The 19435-nt window shown below is 39.8% G+C and overlaps 1 protein-coding gene across 5 annotated transcripts in view; it reads right to left on the bottom strand.

Moving 5' to 3' along the window:
- Nucleotides 1-19214, bottom strand: part of cc2d2a (coiled-coil and C2 domain containing 2A) — a 44597-nt gene extending 25383 nt beyond the window's left edge. For 3 of the 5 annotated variants that reach the window (XM_015345024.2, XM_069190406.1, XM_069190417.1), the window contains exons 1-14: nt 19097-19206; nt 18519-18631; nt 17697-17778; nt 16981-17037; nt 16303-16383; nt 15764-15839; nt 15531-15581; nt 15080-15171; nt 14597-14698; nt 14083-14184; nt 12847-13056; nt 11524-11683; nt 1621-1757; nt 347-478 (exon numbers count right to left, since the gene is read on the bottom strand). In XM_015345024.2, the coding sequence (XP_015200510.2) occupies nt 347-478; nt 1621-1757; nt 11524-11683; nt 12847-13056; nt 14083-14184; nt 14597-14698; nt 15080-15171; nt 15531-15581; nt 15764-15839; nt 16303-16383; nt 16981-17037; nt 17697-17778; nt 18519-18532 (1296 nt within the window). In that variant the 5' untranslated portion in view covers nt 18533-18631; nt 19097-19206. Of the gene's footprint in view, nt 1-346; nt 479-1620; nt 1758-11523; nt 11684-12846; nt 13057-14082; nt 14185-14596; nt 14699-15079; nt 15172-15530; nt 15582-15763; nt 15840-16302; nt 16384-16980; nt 17038-17696; nt 17779-18518; nt 18632-19096 lie in introns of all 5 variants that reach the window. The other 2 variants (XM_069190398.1, XM_069190402.1) reach the window with 2 other exon arrangements.
- Nucleotides 19215-19435: the final 221 nt, after the last annotated feature.

Below are 19435 nucleotides of genomic sequence, written 5' to 3'. Positions count from 1 at the left end.
TTAATAATAAGGCCAGGTTTAATGCATTTCTCATTTTAGGTCTACATACCGTACACTATAAATGAACTGCAGTTCCATTTTTTGCAAACCATTTTTTTTGCATAGTATTTTTTTTAAATACTCAATCACTTTTTAATGATTTCAATGATTAAAGGCTATTGATTGGTCAAATGATCTACCGCAACCATAACATTCCCTTAAGTAGCCATGCTAGTAAACAATAAAAAGTTCTCCAAGTCAACCTCCTCTGCTACTTCAAAATCAGAAAAGGCCACAGTGAAATCGCAGACAGTAAAGGTTGTTGCAACTGGAGGATCCCCATAGCAAATATATTAAAAAGCCATACCTTCCTGTACAGTGTTTCAAGAGCTGGATCTAGATCTTCTTCTAGAGAAAATACTGGAGGCCTTGTGGAGGATTCCTTGATGGGGTTTGGCAAAGCTATTATTCTCCCATCATCTCCAAACCACTTTTTACCCTGAAAGGATAAAACCTTGAATCTAAAAATAAATCACTGGATAAAAAAACTTTGTAAGTCTTATGACAGAACTCTCTCAACACGTTCACCGTTTCATACCCAACAAAGCCCGGATTTTGGATTTCTTTGTGCACTATTGGTTTATTCTCAGTCCTAAAGCTCAGTACTGTTTTTAACACTTTATGTTTATGTGATTAACACAGAATCAAAATATAATCGAGGGAGATTCAAAACGAGACCTAATAAAATTTAAGAAAACAAATTTATTCGAGTTCTGCCTATTAGTGTTATAAAAATACTAACACTAAAAAGCACTTTCTATCCATTAAGATTGGTGAGCTCAGGTATTAAGAAGGAAACAAAAAAAAATTCTTATGATTCAGTGACTTGAGGAAATATCATCCAAACAGTTACACCCTTAGTCATTACACAAGTTAAACAGTTTAAATGTCTTCATTAGTAGCATTCTGTGAGCATGGTAAAGTCACATTTTTGAGATGCCATATGATAAAAAATAAACACTGAAAACATGTTTCAGAAACAAAGATTAATTTCAGACAGTAGCAAGAAGAAAATGCCAGATTTTTTTAGCAAAGGATAAGATAGATAAGTTCACTTTATTGGCCAAATACAATTTGTCTTTTCGCATACCCCAACTTGCTCTCCATGAGACACACAGACAGGGAAAGAAGCTTGGGGTCAGAGCACAGGGTCAGACATTTATATGGCGCCCCTGGAGCAGCTGGGGTTAAGGGCCTTGCTCAGGGGCCCAATGGAGTAGAATTCCTCTGCCAGCTGCAGGATACGAACCGGCAACCTTCCAGCCACAGGAGCAGATCCTTAGCCCCAGAACCACCGCACTGCCCAATAACATTAGTAATTAAGCATGATGAAACAGTATGTGGCACAGCTCAGAGAAGCAAAGGTAAAGAAATGTATAAGAAAATAATTGATCGAGTTAGCTCTGCACAGTCAGTTATGTGCAATTCTCGTCTCCATTTCTAATTTAATTATAGTATTAATACTGTATATCACAATACATATGTCAAAATGTTGTCTTATGTGAATGTGAATCTTAGTGTTGTAATATTCCTTTAACCCTAGGCAGTAAGTGGCAAATGGAAAAAAAAAAACAAAGATACCTCCTCCTGCTGCAATATTCTGTTCTCCAGGATGTTCTCGTTGGTCACGGAAACCTGAGGTCTCTCTCCCACATACAGCCCTTCGTCCTCCAGATAGCGAGGCTTCATGTTCTCAGACATCTTGGTAGAGGCTGGCACTGATGAAGATATTCAAATGATCAATTACCAGTTGTCAGATAATTGAATCCCCACTCTTGGCCACCTTATTACTGTTTTTCGACAAATGGTCAAATTCAAATTCCAGAAACATCAAACAAATTTATTAATGATGACTTAGAATATGTTTACACAAATTTAACCCTGCACTAAATTGAAATGTTTTGAATTTTTAAATAAAAGATAGAATTACACACTCAATTAGATAAAAATTAACAATGTTATTGTACTCCGACCTAACTTAATATATATTTACAGTGCCTTGCGAAAGTATTCGGCCCCCTTGAACTTTTCAACCTTTTGCAACATTTCAGGCTTCAAACATAAAGATATACATTTTTTATTTTATGTGAAGAATCACCAACAAGTGGGACACAATTGTGAAGTGGAACGAAATCTATTGGATTTTTGAAACTTTTTTAACTAATAAAAAAATGAAAAGTGGGGCGTGCAAAATTATTCGGCCCCCTTGCGTTAATACTTTGTAGAGCCACCTTTTGCTGCGATTACAGCTGCAAGTCGCTTGGGGTATGCCTCTATCAGTTTTGCACATCGAGAGACTGAAATTCTTGCCCATTCTTCCTTGAAAAACAGCTCGAGCTCAGTGAGGTTGGATGGAGAGCGTTTGTGAACAGCAGTTTTCAGCTCTTTCCACAGATTCTCGATTGGATTCTGGTCTGGACTTTGACTTGGCCATTCAAACACCTGGATACGTTTATTTGTGAACCATTCCTTTGTAGATTTTGCTGTATGTTTGGGATCATTGTCTTGTTGGAAGATAAATCTCCGTCCCAGTTTCAGGTCTTTTGCAGACTCCAACAGGTTTTCATCCAGAATGGTCCTGTATTTGGCTGCACCCATCTTCCCCTCAATTTTAACCATCTTCCCTGTCCCTGCTGAAGAAAAGCAGGCCCAAACCATGATGCTGCCACCACCATGTTTGACAGTGGGGATGGTGTGTTGAGGGTGATGAGCTGTGTTGCTTTTACGCCAAACATATCGTTTTGCATTGTGGCCAAAAAGTTCGATTTTGGTTTCATCTGACCAGAGCACCTTCTTCCACATGTTTGGGGTGTCTCCCAGGTGGCTTGTGGCAAACTTTAGATGAGACTTTTTATGGATATCTTTGAGAAATGGCTTTCTTCTTGCCACTCTTCCATAAAGGCCAGATTTGTGCAGTGTAAGACTGATTGTTGTCCTATGGACAGACTCTCCCACCTCAGCTGTAGTTCTCTGCAGTTCATCCAGAGTGATCATGGGCCTCTTGGCTGCATCTCTGATCAGTCTTCTCCTTGTCTGAGCTGAAAGTTTAGAGGGACGGCCAGGTCTTGGTATATTTGCAGTGGTCTGATACTCCTTCCATTTCAAGATGATCGCTTGCACAGTGCTCCTTGGGATGTTTGAAGCTTGGGAAATCTTTTTGTATCCAAATCCGGCTTTAAACTTCTCCACAACAGTATTACGGACCTGCCTGGTGTGTTCCTTGGTCTTCATGATGCTCTCTGCGCTTTCAACAGAACCTTGAGACTATCACAAAGCAGGTGCATTTATACAGAGACTTGATTACACACAGGTGGATTCTATTTATCACCATCAGTCATTTAGGACAACATTGGATCATTCAGAGATCCTCGCTGAACTTCTGGAGTGAGTTTGCTGCACTGAAAGTAAAGGGGCCGAATAATTTTGCACGCCCCACTTTTCATTTTTTTATTAGTTAAAAAAGTTTCAAAAATCCAATAGATTTTGTTCCACTTCACAATTGTGTCCCACTTGTTGGTGATTCTTCACATAAAATAAAAAATTTATATCTTTATGTTTGAAGCCTGAAATGTGGCAAAAGGTTGAAAAGTTCAAGGGGGCCGAATACTTTCGCAAGGCACTGTATATATTATATAAATATCTAAATACACATAGAATTCTTTATTTAAATTCCACAACTTTAACAGCTAAGCCAGACAACAAGCATAACTTTGACTTCACATAAAAGCTGTGTGCTTCCTCATTGTGTATCTTCTATGTATAGCCTGAAATAATTTCTGCTGCATCTGTAGTTCTGCGTTACATAATTCTTGCAATGCTCTTTGCATACATTACAGTTTTATCTTTAAAGTACTGTATAGTGTGTTATAATACTTGTGCAACGTAATTTGGTGTTTTTACAGTACAGGAATACTACTTAATCATTATCATTATTGAATGTTCCATATAAAAGTGTGTTCCAACTTGCATAAGTAAGGCCACAGGACCAAATAATGTCTGTCCCAGAGTTTTGTGGGCTTGTGCTGATCAGCTGAGCAGAGTGCTCCAGCAACTGTTCAACCTGAGCCTGCACTTGGAGAGAGTCCCTGTGCTCTGGAAGACATCATGCCTGGTCCCGGTTCCAAAGAAAGGGTGCCCCTCCGTCCTCAATGACTATAGACCAGTTCCGCTGACTTCTCACGTCATGAAGACACTGGAGAGGCTGGTCTTGTCCCACCTGAGATCCCTGGCCAGTTCATCACTGGACACCCTACAGTTCGCCTACCAGCACAGTGTTGTTGCGGAAGATGCAATCATCTACATGCTGCAAAGGGCCTACTCACACTGGCAACACTGTGAGGATTACATTTTTTCTATTTCTCCAGTGCCTTCAATACTATCCAGCCCTTACTGCTAGGGAGGAAGCTGGAGGAGATGCAAGCCGGTGCCTCCATGATCTCATGGATCACTATCTGACAGACAGACTATCTGTGAGACTTCAGAACTGTGTGTCTGAACAGGTAGTGGGTAACACAGGGGCTCCTCAGGAGACAGTTCTTTCTCCGTTTCCCTTCACCCTCTGTAGCCACCAGCCATATCACTCTGCAGCTCACAACTGGCAACCCACTGCAACTAAGCAGATATGAGCCTGGTCAGTACCTGGATGGGAGACCTCCTGGGAAAATCTAAGGTCGCTGCTAGAAGAGGTGTTAGTGGGGCCAGCAGGTTAGTGCTCACCCTGCAGTCCATGTGGGTCCTAATGCCCCAGTATAGTGCCGTCCTTCAGATGAGACGTAAAACCGAGGTCCTGACTCTCTATGGTCATTAAAAATCCCAGGGCGTTTCTCGAAAAGAGTAGGGGTGTAACTCTGGTGTCCTGGCCAAATTTCCCATTGGCCTTTACCAATTATGGCCTCCTAATAATCCCCATTTATGAATTGGATTCATTACTCTGCTCTCCTCCCCACTGATAGCTGATGTGTGGTGAGCGTACTTGTGCACTATGGCTGCTGTCGCATCATCCAGGTGGATGCTGACATTGGTGGTGGTGGAGGGGAGTCCCCATTACCTGTAAAGCACTGAGTGGAGTGTCCAGAAAAGCGCTATATAAGTGTGAGCAATTATTACTTTGGACTTCAAATTCAATTCAAAGTCGTGCCACCTGCAGAAGTTCTCAGATGACTCTGGAATTGTGGGATGTATCAAGGGTGGGCAGGAGGAAGAGTATAGAGGACTGGTCAGCAGTTTTGTGGAGTGTTGTGGGGAGAACTACCTGCAATTGAATGTGGCAAAGACGAAGGAGCTGGTGATAGATTTCAGGAGGAAAAGGGTCCAACCTACTCATGTCTACATCCATGGGAGTGGTGAGGACTCATACAAGTACCTGGGAGTGCACATCAACGAGGCCATCTACAAGAAGGGACAGAGCCAACTTTACTTCTTGAGGAGGCTCAGGTCCTTTAATGCATGTAGTAGGATGCTACAGTACATATGTTCTATCAGTTAGTTGTGGCGAGCACGATTTTTTACGCGGTGGTATGCTGGGGCCCTGGGATTAGAGTAGGGGATGCTAACAGGCTGAACAAGCTCATCTGTCATTGGGTCTGACCTGGATCCCCTGGAGGTAGTGGCTGGGAGGAGAATGGTGTCCAAACTAGAGGCCATCATGGACAACATCTCCCATCCCCTCTATGACATGCTTGTGAAAATGAAGAGCATGTTCAGCAATAGGCTGATCCAACCACAGTGTTACAGGGAGCGCTACAGGAGGTCATTCTTGCCTTCTGCCATAAGACTGCACAACGCATCCACTTTGTGTCTGGGCAGGGGCAACATTAACATTGAGCTGTTTTTGGACTAAACAGTAAACTCTTTGCTGCATTTATGTTTATATTGTGCAATACAAGTTTTTGTGTACTGTTCTGGTTTGTTCTTTGTATATTCTGGACTGTGAGTAACTCTTCTTAGTGCACTTCTCACAGACTGTACTGATTGTATTGTATGCATTGTTTTGTATGTATTGTATTATTGTAGCATTTCATTACACTGTGCTGTGTTGACTGTGTTAAGCTGGTGTTGCACTGCAATTTCCCTCACGGGATCAATAAAGTATCTACCTTTGGATAGCAAACAAAGTTGTGTAGAACTTAACCCTTACACATAGGTTGGAGAGTACCTGTAATCAATAATAATAAATCTAGGCAAAGATGATACACTTTGTCTGCTGTATGGTAGATGTTTACAGTAACATAGTGCACTCTCCTGAAACAGGAGTCCCGAATTCCTCTGGCCCGGGGAAGACACCGGTGTATGTAATGGGTTGTTTGCTGTAAGCCCAGAATTTGGTCTGGCAGGGGGTCCGCGGTATTGTGTACAGGCGTTCGAAGCTGGTGTATGCCTTAATTGCGCGTGGAGTTTTTGAACGGGTTTTGGACCCTTACCGCGAAGTTCAGGACTGGTGTGGGCCTTAATTGCGCCCGGAGTTCTGAAGGTCAGAACTGGTTTGGGCCTTAATTGCGCCCGGAGTTCTGAGGCTCAGGATCGGTGTGGGCCTTAATTGCGCCCGGGGTTCTAGAGCAAGTGGTGCATTAAATGCACGTAGTTCAGGACTGGTGTGGCCTTAATTGCGCCCGGAGTTCTGAAGGTCAGAACTGGTTTGGGCCTTAATTGCGCCCGGAGTTCTGTGGCTCGGGATCGGTGTGGGCCTTAATTGCGCCTGGGGTTTTGGAGCTGAGTGGTACATTAAATGCACGTATAATCCAGGATTGGTGTGGGCCTTAATTGCGCCCGGGGTCCTGAGATTAGCTACGCCTTGATCATGCACGGATTGGCGTGGCGTGGTTTTTTTGTTTTAAAGGAAACAGGAGTAGAAGAGATGTATATGTATGTATGTTTTTGGTGTTTTCCTTGTTCGTGAAATACATATAAACACGCACGACACTAACATAAACACACCTCATAATAAAAGAGCAAAGCATTAAGAAGCAGGATTTAAAGGACGTTGAGACCCGAGAATCGCCCTGATTGAGCTCAGTGCATAAGTCCACCCCGGGGCAAAAGCAGCGTTTCTGGCATTCTGGGGATGGTGAATTACTGATCAAGAAAGGGGGTTTTCGAGGTCTCATTCCTTACCTGTGAACAGTGCGGTGTAAGTCCTCTCTAAAGTCTCGGAGAGGCATTTAGATCTGGAGGTAACGACGCCCTTGGCTGAATGAGTGCAGGAATGCACAGGTTTTTCAAGTGAAAGCATCCCCTTACTGTATGAGCTGTTACCTCACACATGACAAAAGTAAAAGAGACCGAACATGTGTGCTAACTGATGGTTTGAGAAAGTGGTGGAAGGGTCCGTTTATATATCGGAAAAGTGTAAGTTGATGGAAAAGAAGGAGAAAAATATGGGAAAAGCTGAGTTTGTCAGAGGGAATTTGGGGCGAAGACGCCTGTAAAGAAAACATATGAGTATTGATTGGCAAAAGCACAAGCATGTAGCTCCCACCCTGGTTTATGGCCGGCACCAGTGGTGGCAGATACATGAGAAAAAAAAAGAAATTGGGATGTGACTTAAAAGTGTGTTTACGGGGAAAACAAAAACCCGGAAGAAAAGATACTTTACTCGCTACGAAAGAGTACAAACAAAAGCGAAAAGAGGCAGTGCAGGAGAATCAGAAACTAAAAGAAGAATTAGTTCCTGGTTGCACTGCACTAGTTAATGTGTTATATCCTGCTCTCCCATAGGGGAACAGACAGGCAGGAAATGAAAATAATTGGGATCAATTCCCAGTGACCATATGGAGACGGGGGGTCTGAGTGGGATGACACCTGGTACGAGTGTGATAGAGACGGAACAGGAACTCCCTTAAACAGAGGGTGCCCGCAGACCTGTACTCTCACCCTAAGTGGGAGAGGGCCTGATGTAGCGGGGGCTGGCGCTGTTGATGACAGCGTCACTCTAAGTGTCTAGCACCCCGTCGAGGGGGTCCACACTCGCACCTACCTTCCCTGATTCCCCCATAAGATCAAATGCAAAAACGGAAGATATTGACCGGTGGGTTAAAGCACCACACCCGAAATTAGAAATGCAGTGAACCTGGAGCGCGCTTCAGGAAATAAAAGGATTAATGTAGAAGTAAAACAAGAATACAGCACATTGTAGTATGAAGAGAAAAATATATTCTCGATGTGTATGTGTGTTTTATGAATTTGTGTGCCGGCATGTATGTATGTAACTGTGAGTTTTGGTATACTAAATGACGGTGTGAGTGTGTTTAGCCAGCGGGACTGGCTAGAGACGTAACTAAAGAGACTTGACGAAAATCAACTTAAGGAGATTGGAAAATATAAGAGCGTCTGAAACGTACAGTTTCAAAAGTACAGTACAGGTGGACGTAAAAGTAGTTAAACAGTTTTTGTATTTTTATACAATTAGTTGCAATAGTGGAAACAATTTGGTTTTATTCGAATGTCTCGAAACCAGACGTGCTGAAACGCTGTAGGTTTAGAATCGAGACTGGGAAGAATAACGTCTTGTGAGAAGATCTGCTTACCTAACGATTAGATCCTGTAAATCCCTTGTAGCCTCCCTAAGTCTGTCCCAGTCCAGTGGTTAAAAATGTACTGTTAATGGAGTGTTTGTTTCTCTGTTAGGGGATACTGGAGCACTACTGTCATGCTTGTTTCACTCCTCTGTTCAACAGTGTGCTATAGATTAATGTATATGGGAAGACGGCAGGAGGCCACAGGAGTATTGGGACAGCAAGTTGAGTACCAGATTTTAATGGGTGGTTTTATTCCAGATCTACTGGGGTGGAATATTATGCATTACAAAGAATGACTATCCAGAACAGGGTATCACGTGGCTTCAACTGACTGTGATCACTCAGTATGTTGATGGTATTCTGAGTGCTTCCCCTGACGAGGAACCCACAAGTCTGAGTTGCTTCAGCTTTAGAGTGTCTAATAGAAGCAGTTATGATAAGGCCCTTTTGTGTCTAGCATTGTGAAATTTTAACAGGGCCTGGGTGCGATGTTTTTACGGGGTGAGCACAACTCTTAACAGATCTGCTTAAGGGGGGAGTGCAGTACAAGGACAAGATTGCCTTGGTTCCCGCAGCAAAAGCCGCCTGTAATAATTTGAAACAAGCTCTCTTACAGGTGCTGAGACTGGGGTTTGCTCAGATGGATCAACCATTCCTTTGTATTATTGCAAGTTGCTGACAGAGGCCACCCAAGGAGCCCGCGAGCAGGTCCTGGAGGCGTAGGGACCACCACCTGAAGGAGGGCACAACCTCATCCCAGGAGAGTGGGTGTGGATCAGGAAATTTCTCCAGCCCAGGTTCTCCAGCCCAGGTGGGACGGACCCTACCAGATCCTGTTGACAACCGAGTCTGCGGTTCGAGTGGAAGGAAAAGATCGCTGGATCCACGCGTCACACTGCCGACGAGCCTCATCCCCAGTTACAGACTCAGAATGAAATCATTTCTGTTAATAACGATAATTGTTGCTGTAGGACTATGTTCCGCAGGGATTAATGATCATCTCTCCCACAAAGGAGAACATGGAATTAATTCCTTTTTAGGCCTCTCCTATCTGACAGCTAAGAAAACCAACCAAAGTGCCTGCTGGGTGCGTGCCGCATTACCCAAATATGTACAGGGAGGACTTCCTATGGGGGCCATTCCTTGGCGTCTCAAGGAAGTCATAGGCATGATCATTTGGAGGGATAATTTAGGAGATTTTAATATGACAAACTATGGGGGTTGCCATAACACGACTTTAACTTGCACAACATTACAATATCTACAGGAGCGAGGCTTAGAGCCCACGAGTTTCACAGGCTCTTATGCTCCTAAATATAACAGAAGCCATACACCACCATACCTGACTCTAAATAAGGTACGTGAGGGAAACATATGTCTTCAGCACACTAATGGTCTGCACTTGGTTGGATGGAGTCATTGCAACCTTACCATCGCTGCAAATATATCCACCTCTACCTTCCAAATTCCAGGATGGGATCGACACACCCCACAATTCGGTATAAGCTTCTTATTTTCAGAGGCATGGGGAGCGCCAAACGGAACATACTTAATTTGTGGAAAACGAGCATACCCATGGTTGCCAGCCCAGTGGTCTGGCTCATGTTATTTAGGATATGTGGTTCCTCATATCCGTGTTCAAACCCACAGCCCCTTCGGACCTAACCACAGACCACAAAGAAAAACTGGCTGATTAGGAATATTATTTAGGTATATTTCCACAAGCCGGCATGAACTTTCTGAGTCGAGAGTTAATTCAAATGGCCTCGACTTTAGAGGAATTAGCAAATTCTACCTCATCTAGTCTGAAGGCTGTTAATGGGTAATGTTAACAGAAATTATTTCATTCTGAGTCTGTAACTGGGGATGAGGCTCGTCGGCAGTGTGACGCGTGGATCCAGCGATCTTTTCCTTCCACTCGAACCGTAGACTTGGTTGTCAACAGGATCTGGTAGGGTCCGTCCCACCTGGGCTGGAGAACCTGGGCCTTCAGACTAGATGACAGCCTTCAGACTAGATGAGGTAGAATTTAACAGCCTCATGTTAATGATGAGATGGTAGCCCTCAGAACAGTGGCCATGCAGAACCGACTAGCTTTAGATTATGTACTGGCGGCCCAAGGAGGAACTTGTGCAGTAATTGGCACTGAATGCTGCACATATATTCCTGATAATTCTGAGCACATCTCAGATCTGGTCCAACACATTTACAATGAGGGACAGAAATATCAGGACTATTATACTGAAAATTGGGGAATTGGGTCTTGGGTAAAGTCTTTGTTTGGGGCCTGGGATGGAACCTTTTTACAGTGTTTATTTGTAGGAATAGTATTGTTTATATGTATAATTGTAATCATCACGTGCACAAAAACATGTATCACATCTTCCCATAACCGTGGAACGTACAATGTCATGGCAATACATACCTGTTCGCCAAGAAAGGAAAGATCTGCCCTGACATTGTATGTATAAAAATAGGCTACACTGACGTATGCCATATTTTATAAGGGGGGAATGAAGAAAGATGTGAAGACGGGGGTTTGAATTTAATCTTTTCTGTAGGGGGTTTAGACTTCCAAGTCACAAGCAGGGGTTTATGGCAGGAAAGGGGGTTAACTGATAAGGACTGCAGATGCAAGCTAGGAACCCCCCTGGGTGTAATCTTAAACTGACCATTTGTCCAGAACATCGTAAACTGGCCAAATACCATGAACCCCCCTCTTTACCATCAGACCGAGTGACGTCAGAAACTGAGAAGAAAACACTATATAACCCAAAAGTTTGTACCAGTACGGGGAACAATACTTCGGTTTTGTTGTTTCTTGCGGGAAACAAGACTTCGGCTTTATTGTTCCTTGCATGCAATAAACTCATTTGTTTTACTTCATCTCGGGATCAAGAACCTTATTCGTTCTGTTACAACAGTAGATTCCAACAGCCAATGAAGATCTACAAAATAGTGTCTGAAATACCTGAAAGAAGGCTTGGTGTGAAAAGCAGCTTACTCTCCTTCTGAAGGCGGCTGTTATAGCTCTCATACTGTGCAGCCTTCACTTCCAGGAAATCTAATGCTGTTTGATCAATTATGAATAGGTCTTCTTCCTGTTCTCTTACAAGGGGTGCATCTTCTTCCTGCAGAAAAGAGTGTTGGTGTAAGCAGTTAATAATAAAGGACTACTACTACCATGGTTAAATCATCTGCTTTGTGACTGGCAGCTCACCATGATCTAATTACACACCCATGAAAGTTAAAGACAAATTTCTGTGTCAGGCCAAGGTTTGTACCTGTTTCATGAGTCTGTTTCACTCAGCTGTTACACATACTGGTGACGTACCCCAAAGAAGCCCCTCTTAAAACTTGTTAAACTTTCTATTGCATCTATAAGGATATTGCTCACTTTAATTTCAATGTATTGCTCCTTCATCTTTTGTTATTAAATTTGTTAGTAATCAATGAGAACGTTTTTTTAAGTAAGGTTTTACAATGAAAAGTCTGTTGGCTTACGGCACCTTCATCTGAAGGCATTTTCATTAAACACCTGCAGCCCACACTCCTTCACTCTGTCACTTCTGTGTTCCAAGTAGCTTATTACCAATAAATCACTACTTAGCAGTTCATGCATAACTAATTAGGCAGGAATGAAAGGACACTTGTGTCACAATCAAATTAGTTTATAACTGTAAACTGTATTATTGTACAGATATCCTGAATACTGATAAATTGATATTTCTAGTCTTCCACTGAATATACTTTGGAACACCTCATAGAAAAATTGACAACATTGCCTGGAAATTAAAATTCAGGTAAACACTATAAAGTATTCTGGCTTGGAATATCAGATTAAGCAGCAAGTAATATTTCTGTTTTATTATTTTTCAGTGAGGTCTGTTGTTAGAACTGGTACAGATCGAGGGGGTCTCAAATGTTTTTTCCCATTTTCACACATCACTAGCTCATTACCCACTCTTTACTTCCCACCAGTGTCTGTATCCTTAGGCCCTGTGTGGCAAGAGCCCTAAACCACTTATGAAAACACATAAATGCAATACAATTCATTTTAACATCAACAAAACCAACTTTTAAGCAGCTGATTTATAATTTTTATCGTCAAAGTCTGCAGGAATGAATAGTTTGTATATACACACCTTTGATAAAATCTAATGAATCCTCTGAAAACTATATTATAGTATATAGTGTGGAAAACTTGACTTGTTTATATGCTCTTTGTAATGCTTTTCAGTTTTATAAAACGGAGAAAGTCAGCTCAAGCAGCTACACAATGCATCTTCATCACCTTCTCCTCAGCCTCCTCTTCCCCCTGCAGGTCCCTGCTTAGCCCAGTCTCGTCTTCCTCCTCCTCCTCCACCACCTGTTCTTCCCCACCTCTTTCACCCACGGCTTGTCTCCTCTTTTCACCCTTCTCTTGGGCTTCCTGGGGTTCAGGATCAAAGGTGACGGTGAAAAAGTTGTAGGCTTCCTCTGCTGTAGGGAAACCAGTCTCCACCTGTGCAGGAGAGACAGGAAAATGAAGATGACATGATGGAAAGAGAATGCTGTTCATGCTTGGGCATTATTTTTGGTTAGTTCTGCTGACTTGAATTTAATTCCGATGTAGTCTGTTAAAATTGGCTGACTACAGTAACCACCCGATATAAAAGTGCAGTTTGCGGAAGTTTGCAAACATAAGCATGTGAAGCATACATAAGCATAGTGAACCCGGGGGGACACAAAATGAATGGAGCTTTTTGTCATGTGTAACTGTGGTTCAGGATGGAAGGAAATGGATTTTCTTGCATAACATAAAACCATATTAAAAAAAACCTCATAAGGCCACTTTTTTCATCTACAGTATGTTACTGTGCACATAAAAGTTACAGTATTTGTTGTGATACCAGATAGTAGATGCACTGTAAATCCAGTGTATTGTAGAATTTGGTAATTTCAAGTGACTTTATTTGACATTTTTGGATTATCCTCTCCTCCTCTTAAATTATTTTATTTTGCAATGTTATAATTACTTATCACCTGACAGCACTAAAATTAAAAAAGCAACTTTCTACAATCAAGCTAAGGTACTTAATAAAAAAGTTTGAGAAAAAACATGTTGGGTTCCATTTTTAGATGCATTCTGTAGTTGACATTAATAAGAATAATAGATATATATAAATTAAGAAATGCTTTGGATTCACTAACAGAAATTTAAGACTATTAGCAAAACCAAATGAACTGGGTTTTCATGTAGTTCTTATAGGAGGATTTTCTACTCTGCAAAGAATGAAAAAACATCCTCTTAAAATACCTATACTATTATTAAACCTTAAACTGTCACTGGCAGGTTTTTCGCTTTGAAATCTTTATATTGGGTATGTCGTTTCAAAACCATTACAGTAACATACTATATCTGGCAAATAATATAAGAACATGAATAACACATACAGTATATACATACTCATTTCGGGAATTGCATCGAAAGGAACAGCTGAATTGTAAAGAGATGTTAAAACAAAACTAAAAGAAAGAATACTGTTACCTGAGACCTCTGCTTGACTCTTTTCACAACATCTCGAAACTTTACTTTTGAACCAGCAGGAGATGCATCAGCTCCGTTTATCTTGAATTCGTGGTCATCTAACTGTATATTAGCAATTTCCAGATTTCAAATAAAAAAAAAACAAGAGCACAAACAAAGATGTTTACTGCATAATGAAATGCCTCTGCATTAATTTATATAAAGCATGCCTGTGTAACAGTAGAATTCATCAGGCCCCAAATGTATTTTTATATTCCTTGGGAAAGAAACAGGACTGTAATAGCTTATTTGAATAAGAAAAAAACAGAAGTGTAGAACCTATCAACTTTCAACTTAGCACAAAAACATATCTACTGTACTTATTTTACTGAGGAAGATCATATACTGTATAGAAGGATCATGTATTCTGCATTTCATTTCATTTTCATTTGGAGAGAAAATTGAATAGGATTCCATATGGTTAAGGTTAGACCAGATTTGCTCATTACTCATAACTTGTATCACAATAATTCACCTGTTTGTCAAATCTAGTGACTGTCTCTCTGTCTCTCAGGCTCCTCAGGCGACCTGTAGGCTCAGAAGTGTCTTCCTGCTGCAGAATGCTTTCTGCTTTGGACTAATGAAAAACATAACCTATGTTATATGAAACATATAATTTATAACGTATTTCATATGTTATAAACATATGAAATACAGGATTTTATTTTTCTAAAAATAAAGATTAATATTTTTTCTTCCTTTCTGTTTTTGCGCACAGCAATTTATTATGGAAAGAAAAACTGTTTTACATTGTAGCTGATGTAAGTTTCTTCTGTATAAATATTCTACACAGATAATCACAATATCATAAATTCAGTGTCTGTAAACTAGTGTCTTTTCAGTGACTTCTGACACATTAAGCAAAGACAGTTAAAAATATATTTTTTACACTTCACATTATTTTTTCTTCTCAAAATGTTTCCTTTAGAGGGTGAGTAATCAGTAATGGTTTTATTACCCTGGCAGCTTTCAGTTTCTCTCTCATGCGTTCTCTCATTGAGAATTCTGCGTAACTGGTACTTGGTGTAGACACAGGATGGGGAGACAGATCTTAGAAAAATGTAAATAAAAAACCTTGTAAGAATTCAGACTTGTAATGGCTCAATGTTATATTTTATAACTTTCAAAAAATGTTTGAGGTACTACATCTTTTAAAAATGATACTGTGTATATTACATTTTGTCTCATAAGAAACTTATTGGTTATTAGTAAGTGTTTTGCTGTACCTTACAAGGAGTTATAAGATTAAAATGTTTCAAATTAAGAGTTCATTTTATTTATAAAATGTTATACACTTTCCCAGGTCTGTCATCTATTAAAAATTCTGCAAGAGAATTAAGACTTCTCAATGTTAACGCCATTTATACTCCATTCATAGTCTTCTGTATAGAAGTATAGAAAAATACTACCATGTCTTGCGTCTGTTGCTTGCTGTGATAGGCTCCCACTCCCCTGCAACCCTGTATTGGAAGAAGCAGTTAGAAAATGAAAGGAAAGATGGAAGGATGGAGAAACCAAAGTGCTGCACTGAAGACAATGTTATTCTGTTTGATGGGAAGCTGAAATAAATATGATGAAAACACTATACAAAACAACCCCCCCCCCCCCAAATCTGATGTGAAAACCTTAAGTAAACACTTACTTCTCTGACCATGAACCACAACACTTGGGTCTCTCACTGGCTCCTCAGAGATTATGTCAGCCGTATCCTCCTGTAACTAAGATAAAAGTCAGAAGACTTAATTTTTAGATTTACTATCACTAAATAGGGTGTGGATTGAATATTATCTTCAAGGGAGTATGAAAAAAGCATTCAAAAATAGTGTTTCAAAATCCCTTTGTATTATAATGATTGTAAACATTAAACGGAATGCTCAAGTACACTCGAAGCTGTTTAAGAAATTAGAGGTGCAAATGCTGAATTCAGAGTGACACCAGGAAATGAAAAATCCCGTTTAGAAAAAAAAGAGAGCTTCAAATTGCAAAAAAGTGTGAATATATTTGTGCCATTTTAAAAAAATGTAATACAAATTTCTTAAAGAAAGGAAAGTCAGTAAATACTTGAATATCTACAATAACTTACATGGAAACTAGAATAAAAGTATTTCTTTACTGAACACATCTGTATCACACATTTGAAATTCTATACACTGTGTGATCTATTTAATTAAAAACACTTACAGGCTTTTTTCTCCTCTGTCTCTGCGCCTTCAAAGTTCTTTTTAAATTTTCCACTTGTGTTTCCTCATTGTCAACGATTTCCTGAGTTAGAATATAAAAAGAATCTTTAAAAAGAATGTTGATAAGTTTCAATCTTCCTGAAAATAAAGCCCAAACCACAGAGAATTTTGTCAAAAAGACAAATTATTTAAGGTTGGTATCATGCAGTGCACACATTAAATCCTGGGGAAATCATCAATCAATGTGTTATATTTTTTTAAGACAGTTCATACGAATAGCTTTCAGATGTCCATCAGAAGTTTTGACAGACTTGTGGATTTCTTTACACTATTTTACAGTTTTCCCTAAAATCAAAACAGATGATTAATTGCCATGAACAATAGGTAACCCTGTACTTGCTCAGGTAAAACCATAGAGAACAAGCTCACACTTGCATTGAAGAAACAAGGGGATCATTCATATTAATGCTTTTTTTTTTACTTTGAAATTACCTATTAGACTAAAGTCAAATGAATTCAGTTAATACTAAGATACCGTAGTGCTGTTTAGCGTTGTTATTTTATCCGGAAGAGACAAGCAAAAAAAGTATAAGATAGTTTAAAGGACAGGTACAATCCATGTGCCTTATGAAATCTATAGAGACAGCATACCAAACTGAAAGGCTGAACAGACACCAACCTCTACAGTAGCCTGTTCAGTTTCCTTACTGATTTCCATTTCTGTGGTGACCAAAGCCTGGCAAGCAAAACAACACAGCATTTAATGGTGAAAAGGAGCTCTGAGGAGTAGGTTCCTCCCTCCTTTGGCTACAAACCTCATTTCCAGGGCCTGTTGAGTCTTGCACAGAGCTGCCTTGATAAAAGTTATCTGACCTGCTATCAGTCTACTGAGCCAGTCCTGAACACATTTTCGTTTTACTTTTCACCAAAAAGACTGGATTAATATACATTTACAGTTAGATTTCTTTTCTAAATTTATAAGAAGATACATCTTGCATTTGTAGAACAAATGCTAATTTTTGGAAATGATGGGTGGAGTTGAGGGGCTTATTCAATGCCCACAGCAGTAACAGGGAAAATATTATCTTTCACAGTAACTGCTAAGAGAAAAAAATTCAGAAGTGCCATAATGAACATTATTGTTCCTTTATGTGATTCATAAGCTATGGGAAATTAAAAGCAAAACTGTTTAATGTCAGAAAGCATCTGACTCCAGGAATAAATACAGAGACCTCTTGGGGAAGTTTGAAATCAGTGCATCAGTCAGTAAACATGCCTAGTATGAGCCATGTAAGTCCAGTTATCATTCTGCCTTTTTTCAAATTGAACGGCTACCCCCTCTGTATATTTTCATATAATTATCAGTTACAGTACTTCAGTCAATCATCATTTTACCTGTTTATCAATGTCATCTTTAACTCTTGTCAAAGATTCTTGAAGTGCCTTCCGCTTCTTTCTAATTTTCTCACGTAGATCACTGAAAGAGAATTGGGATACCAATTCAGTGATATCAAAATAAAACACTAGCTGCAAACAATAAAGATTCCTTACACTTATATTGCGCTTTTATATAATCAGGACACACCACTCAAAACACTTTGAAGGTAATGGGGACTCCCCTCCACCACCGATGTGTAGCATCCACCTATTTAATATTGTACCCTAACACTGTAGGTAGTCTTTACTAGCTTTCGTATCTTATAACTGATTTTAACACCTTAAGGATGTGCTCTGCTGTAAAAGTAAACCCCCTTTAATATATAACTGTTTGATGCTTTTGGATATATTTGTCCTTAACGTTAATGAGTTTGCATGTTCTCCTAATAATTGAGGGGATTTTCACGAGTTACACTGAATTTGAAGAAGTCCACAGGGTTAACTTATTCATTTAAAATCCTGAAACGCAGAGACAAATCTATCAATACGGCCAGTGGAACTAGATGACATTAAAAGAAACTAAAGGGAAATGATTTTAAAACTTAGAATGGAGGTACTTTTTACACAAAGGATTGTGGATGTCTGGAATACGCTAATACTCTTTCTTCTTTCAAGAATCAGCTGGATGACACATTCAGCTCAATTAGATACTAGAAACAAAGTCAGGTCTATGGACTAAATGGCTTCCATTCTCTTTCAAGCTTTTTTATGTTCTTATAATTATATGGCCCAGTTATTTAAAAAATGTTGACTGCCTCATCAACCAATAATTCCACCTACCTTGAAGAAGCCATGTCCTTATGCACAGCAGTTTGACATCACAAGAAAGGATGCCAATTAAAACTCGACACTTCAGAATTCTCCTTTCTATTGTTGGGTCCCGTCTCAGATTTCTGTAAAAAAAAAAACACTGAAGTCATTTAAGCAACTAATTAATGGTTACTCAAAATCTTTGTCCTGTAATAAAAGGTAGGATTTGTTTCTTATGCCCTAGAGCTATGCAAAAGAAAAATACAACCTCGGGCAAACCTGTTGCATCATAATTACTATCTAATTGGTAGGTGTACTACTTATATAGAAGTGCTATAAACAGACAACAAATAATTTACTTTAGCCGCAGATACAGTACGTACACAATTACACATTGAACAGAATACAGTATAAGCAAAGTTATTTATACAAATAAAAAAAGTAAACTAATATACTGTGCCTTGCATTGTTTAAATGCAATTTATCTATGCACATCTCATAAAACAAGCATGATACCGTTTGTGAAACAGTGAGTGTAACATTTCAAATAAAAGCAATGCAAAGTCACATCTGGCATATCTTTCATTGTTCGATATTCAGACATATACCAGTATATTTTCTTTCGCTGTAAACACCTTATCAACTGCCGCAGGCTGTAACACTAGTTCAGTTTTGCTGCTTAGTAACGACGGAAACTACTTTCCAACCAAACTTGATACCTTGATGTAAAAACAACCCCAGTGCTCCTCTGCACTCACCTCATTCAGCAACTTGCTTGTCAATCAGGGCAGAGGGCGGGCTTGAACGGTCATTAACTATGGTGGCTCGGAAGGGTCTATATTCATTAAATCGATTAGATTTCAAAAGGAGTCCAAAACAAGATTTAAACGTATCTCACAGCAACCTTTCTTTTTTATTTTTGTTACGTGTTTTAGGACTATTTCTCC

Source organism: Lepisosteus oculatus, chromosome 1 (assembly GCF_040954835.1).
Source record: "Lepisosteus oculatus isolate fLepOcu1 chromosome 1, fLepOcu1.hap2, whole genome shotgun sequence".
In the NCBI taxonomy this organism is placed as follows: domain Eukaryota; kingdom Metazoa; phylum Chordata; class Actinopteri; order Semionotiformes; family Lepisosteidae; genus Lepisosteus; species Lepisosteus oculatus.
Note: the sequence above shows the minus strand (reverse complement) of the source record. Positions and strands in the feature narration are given on the sequence as shown.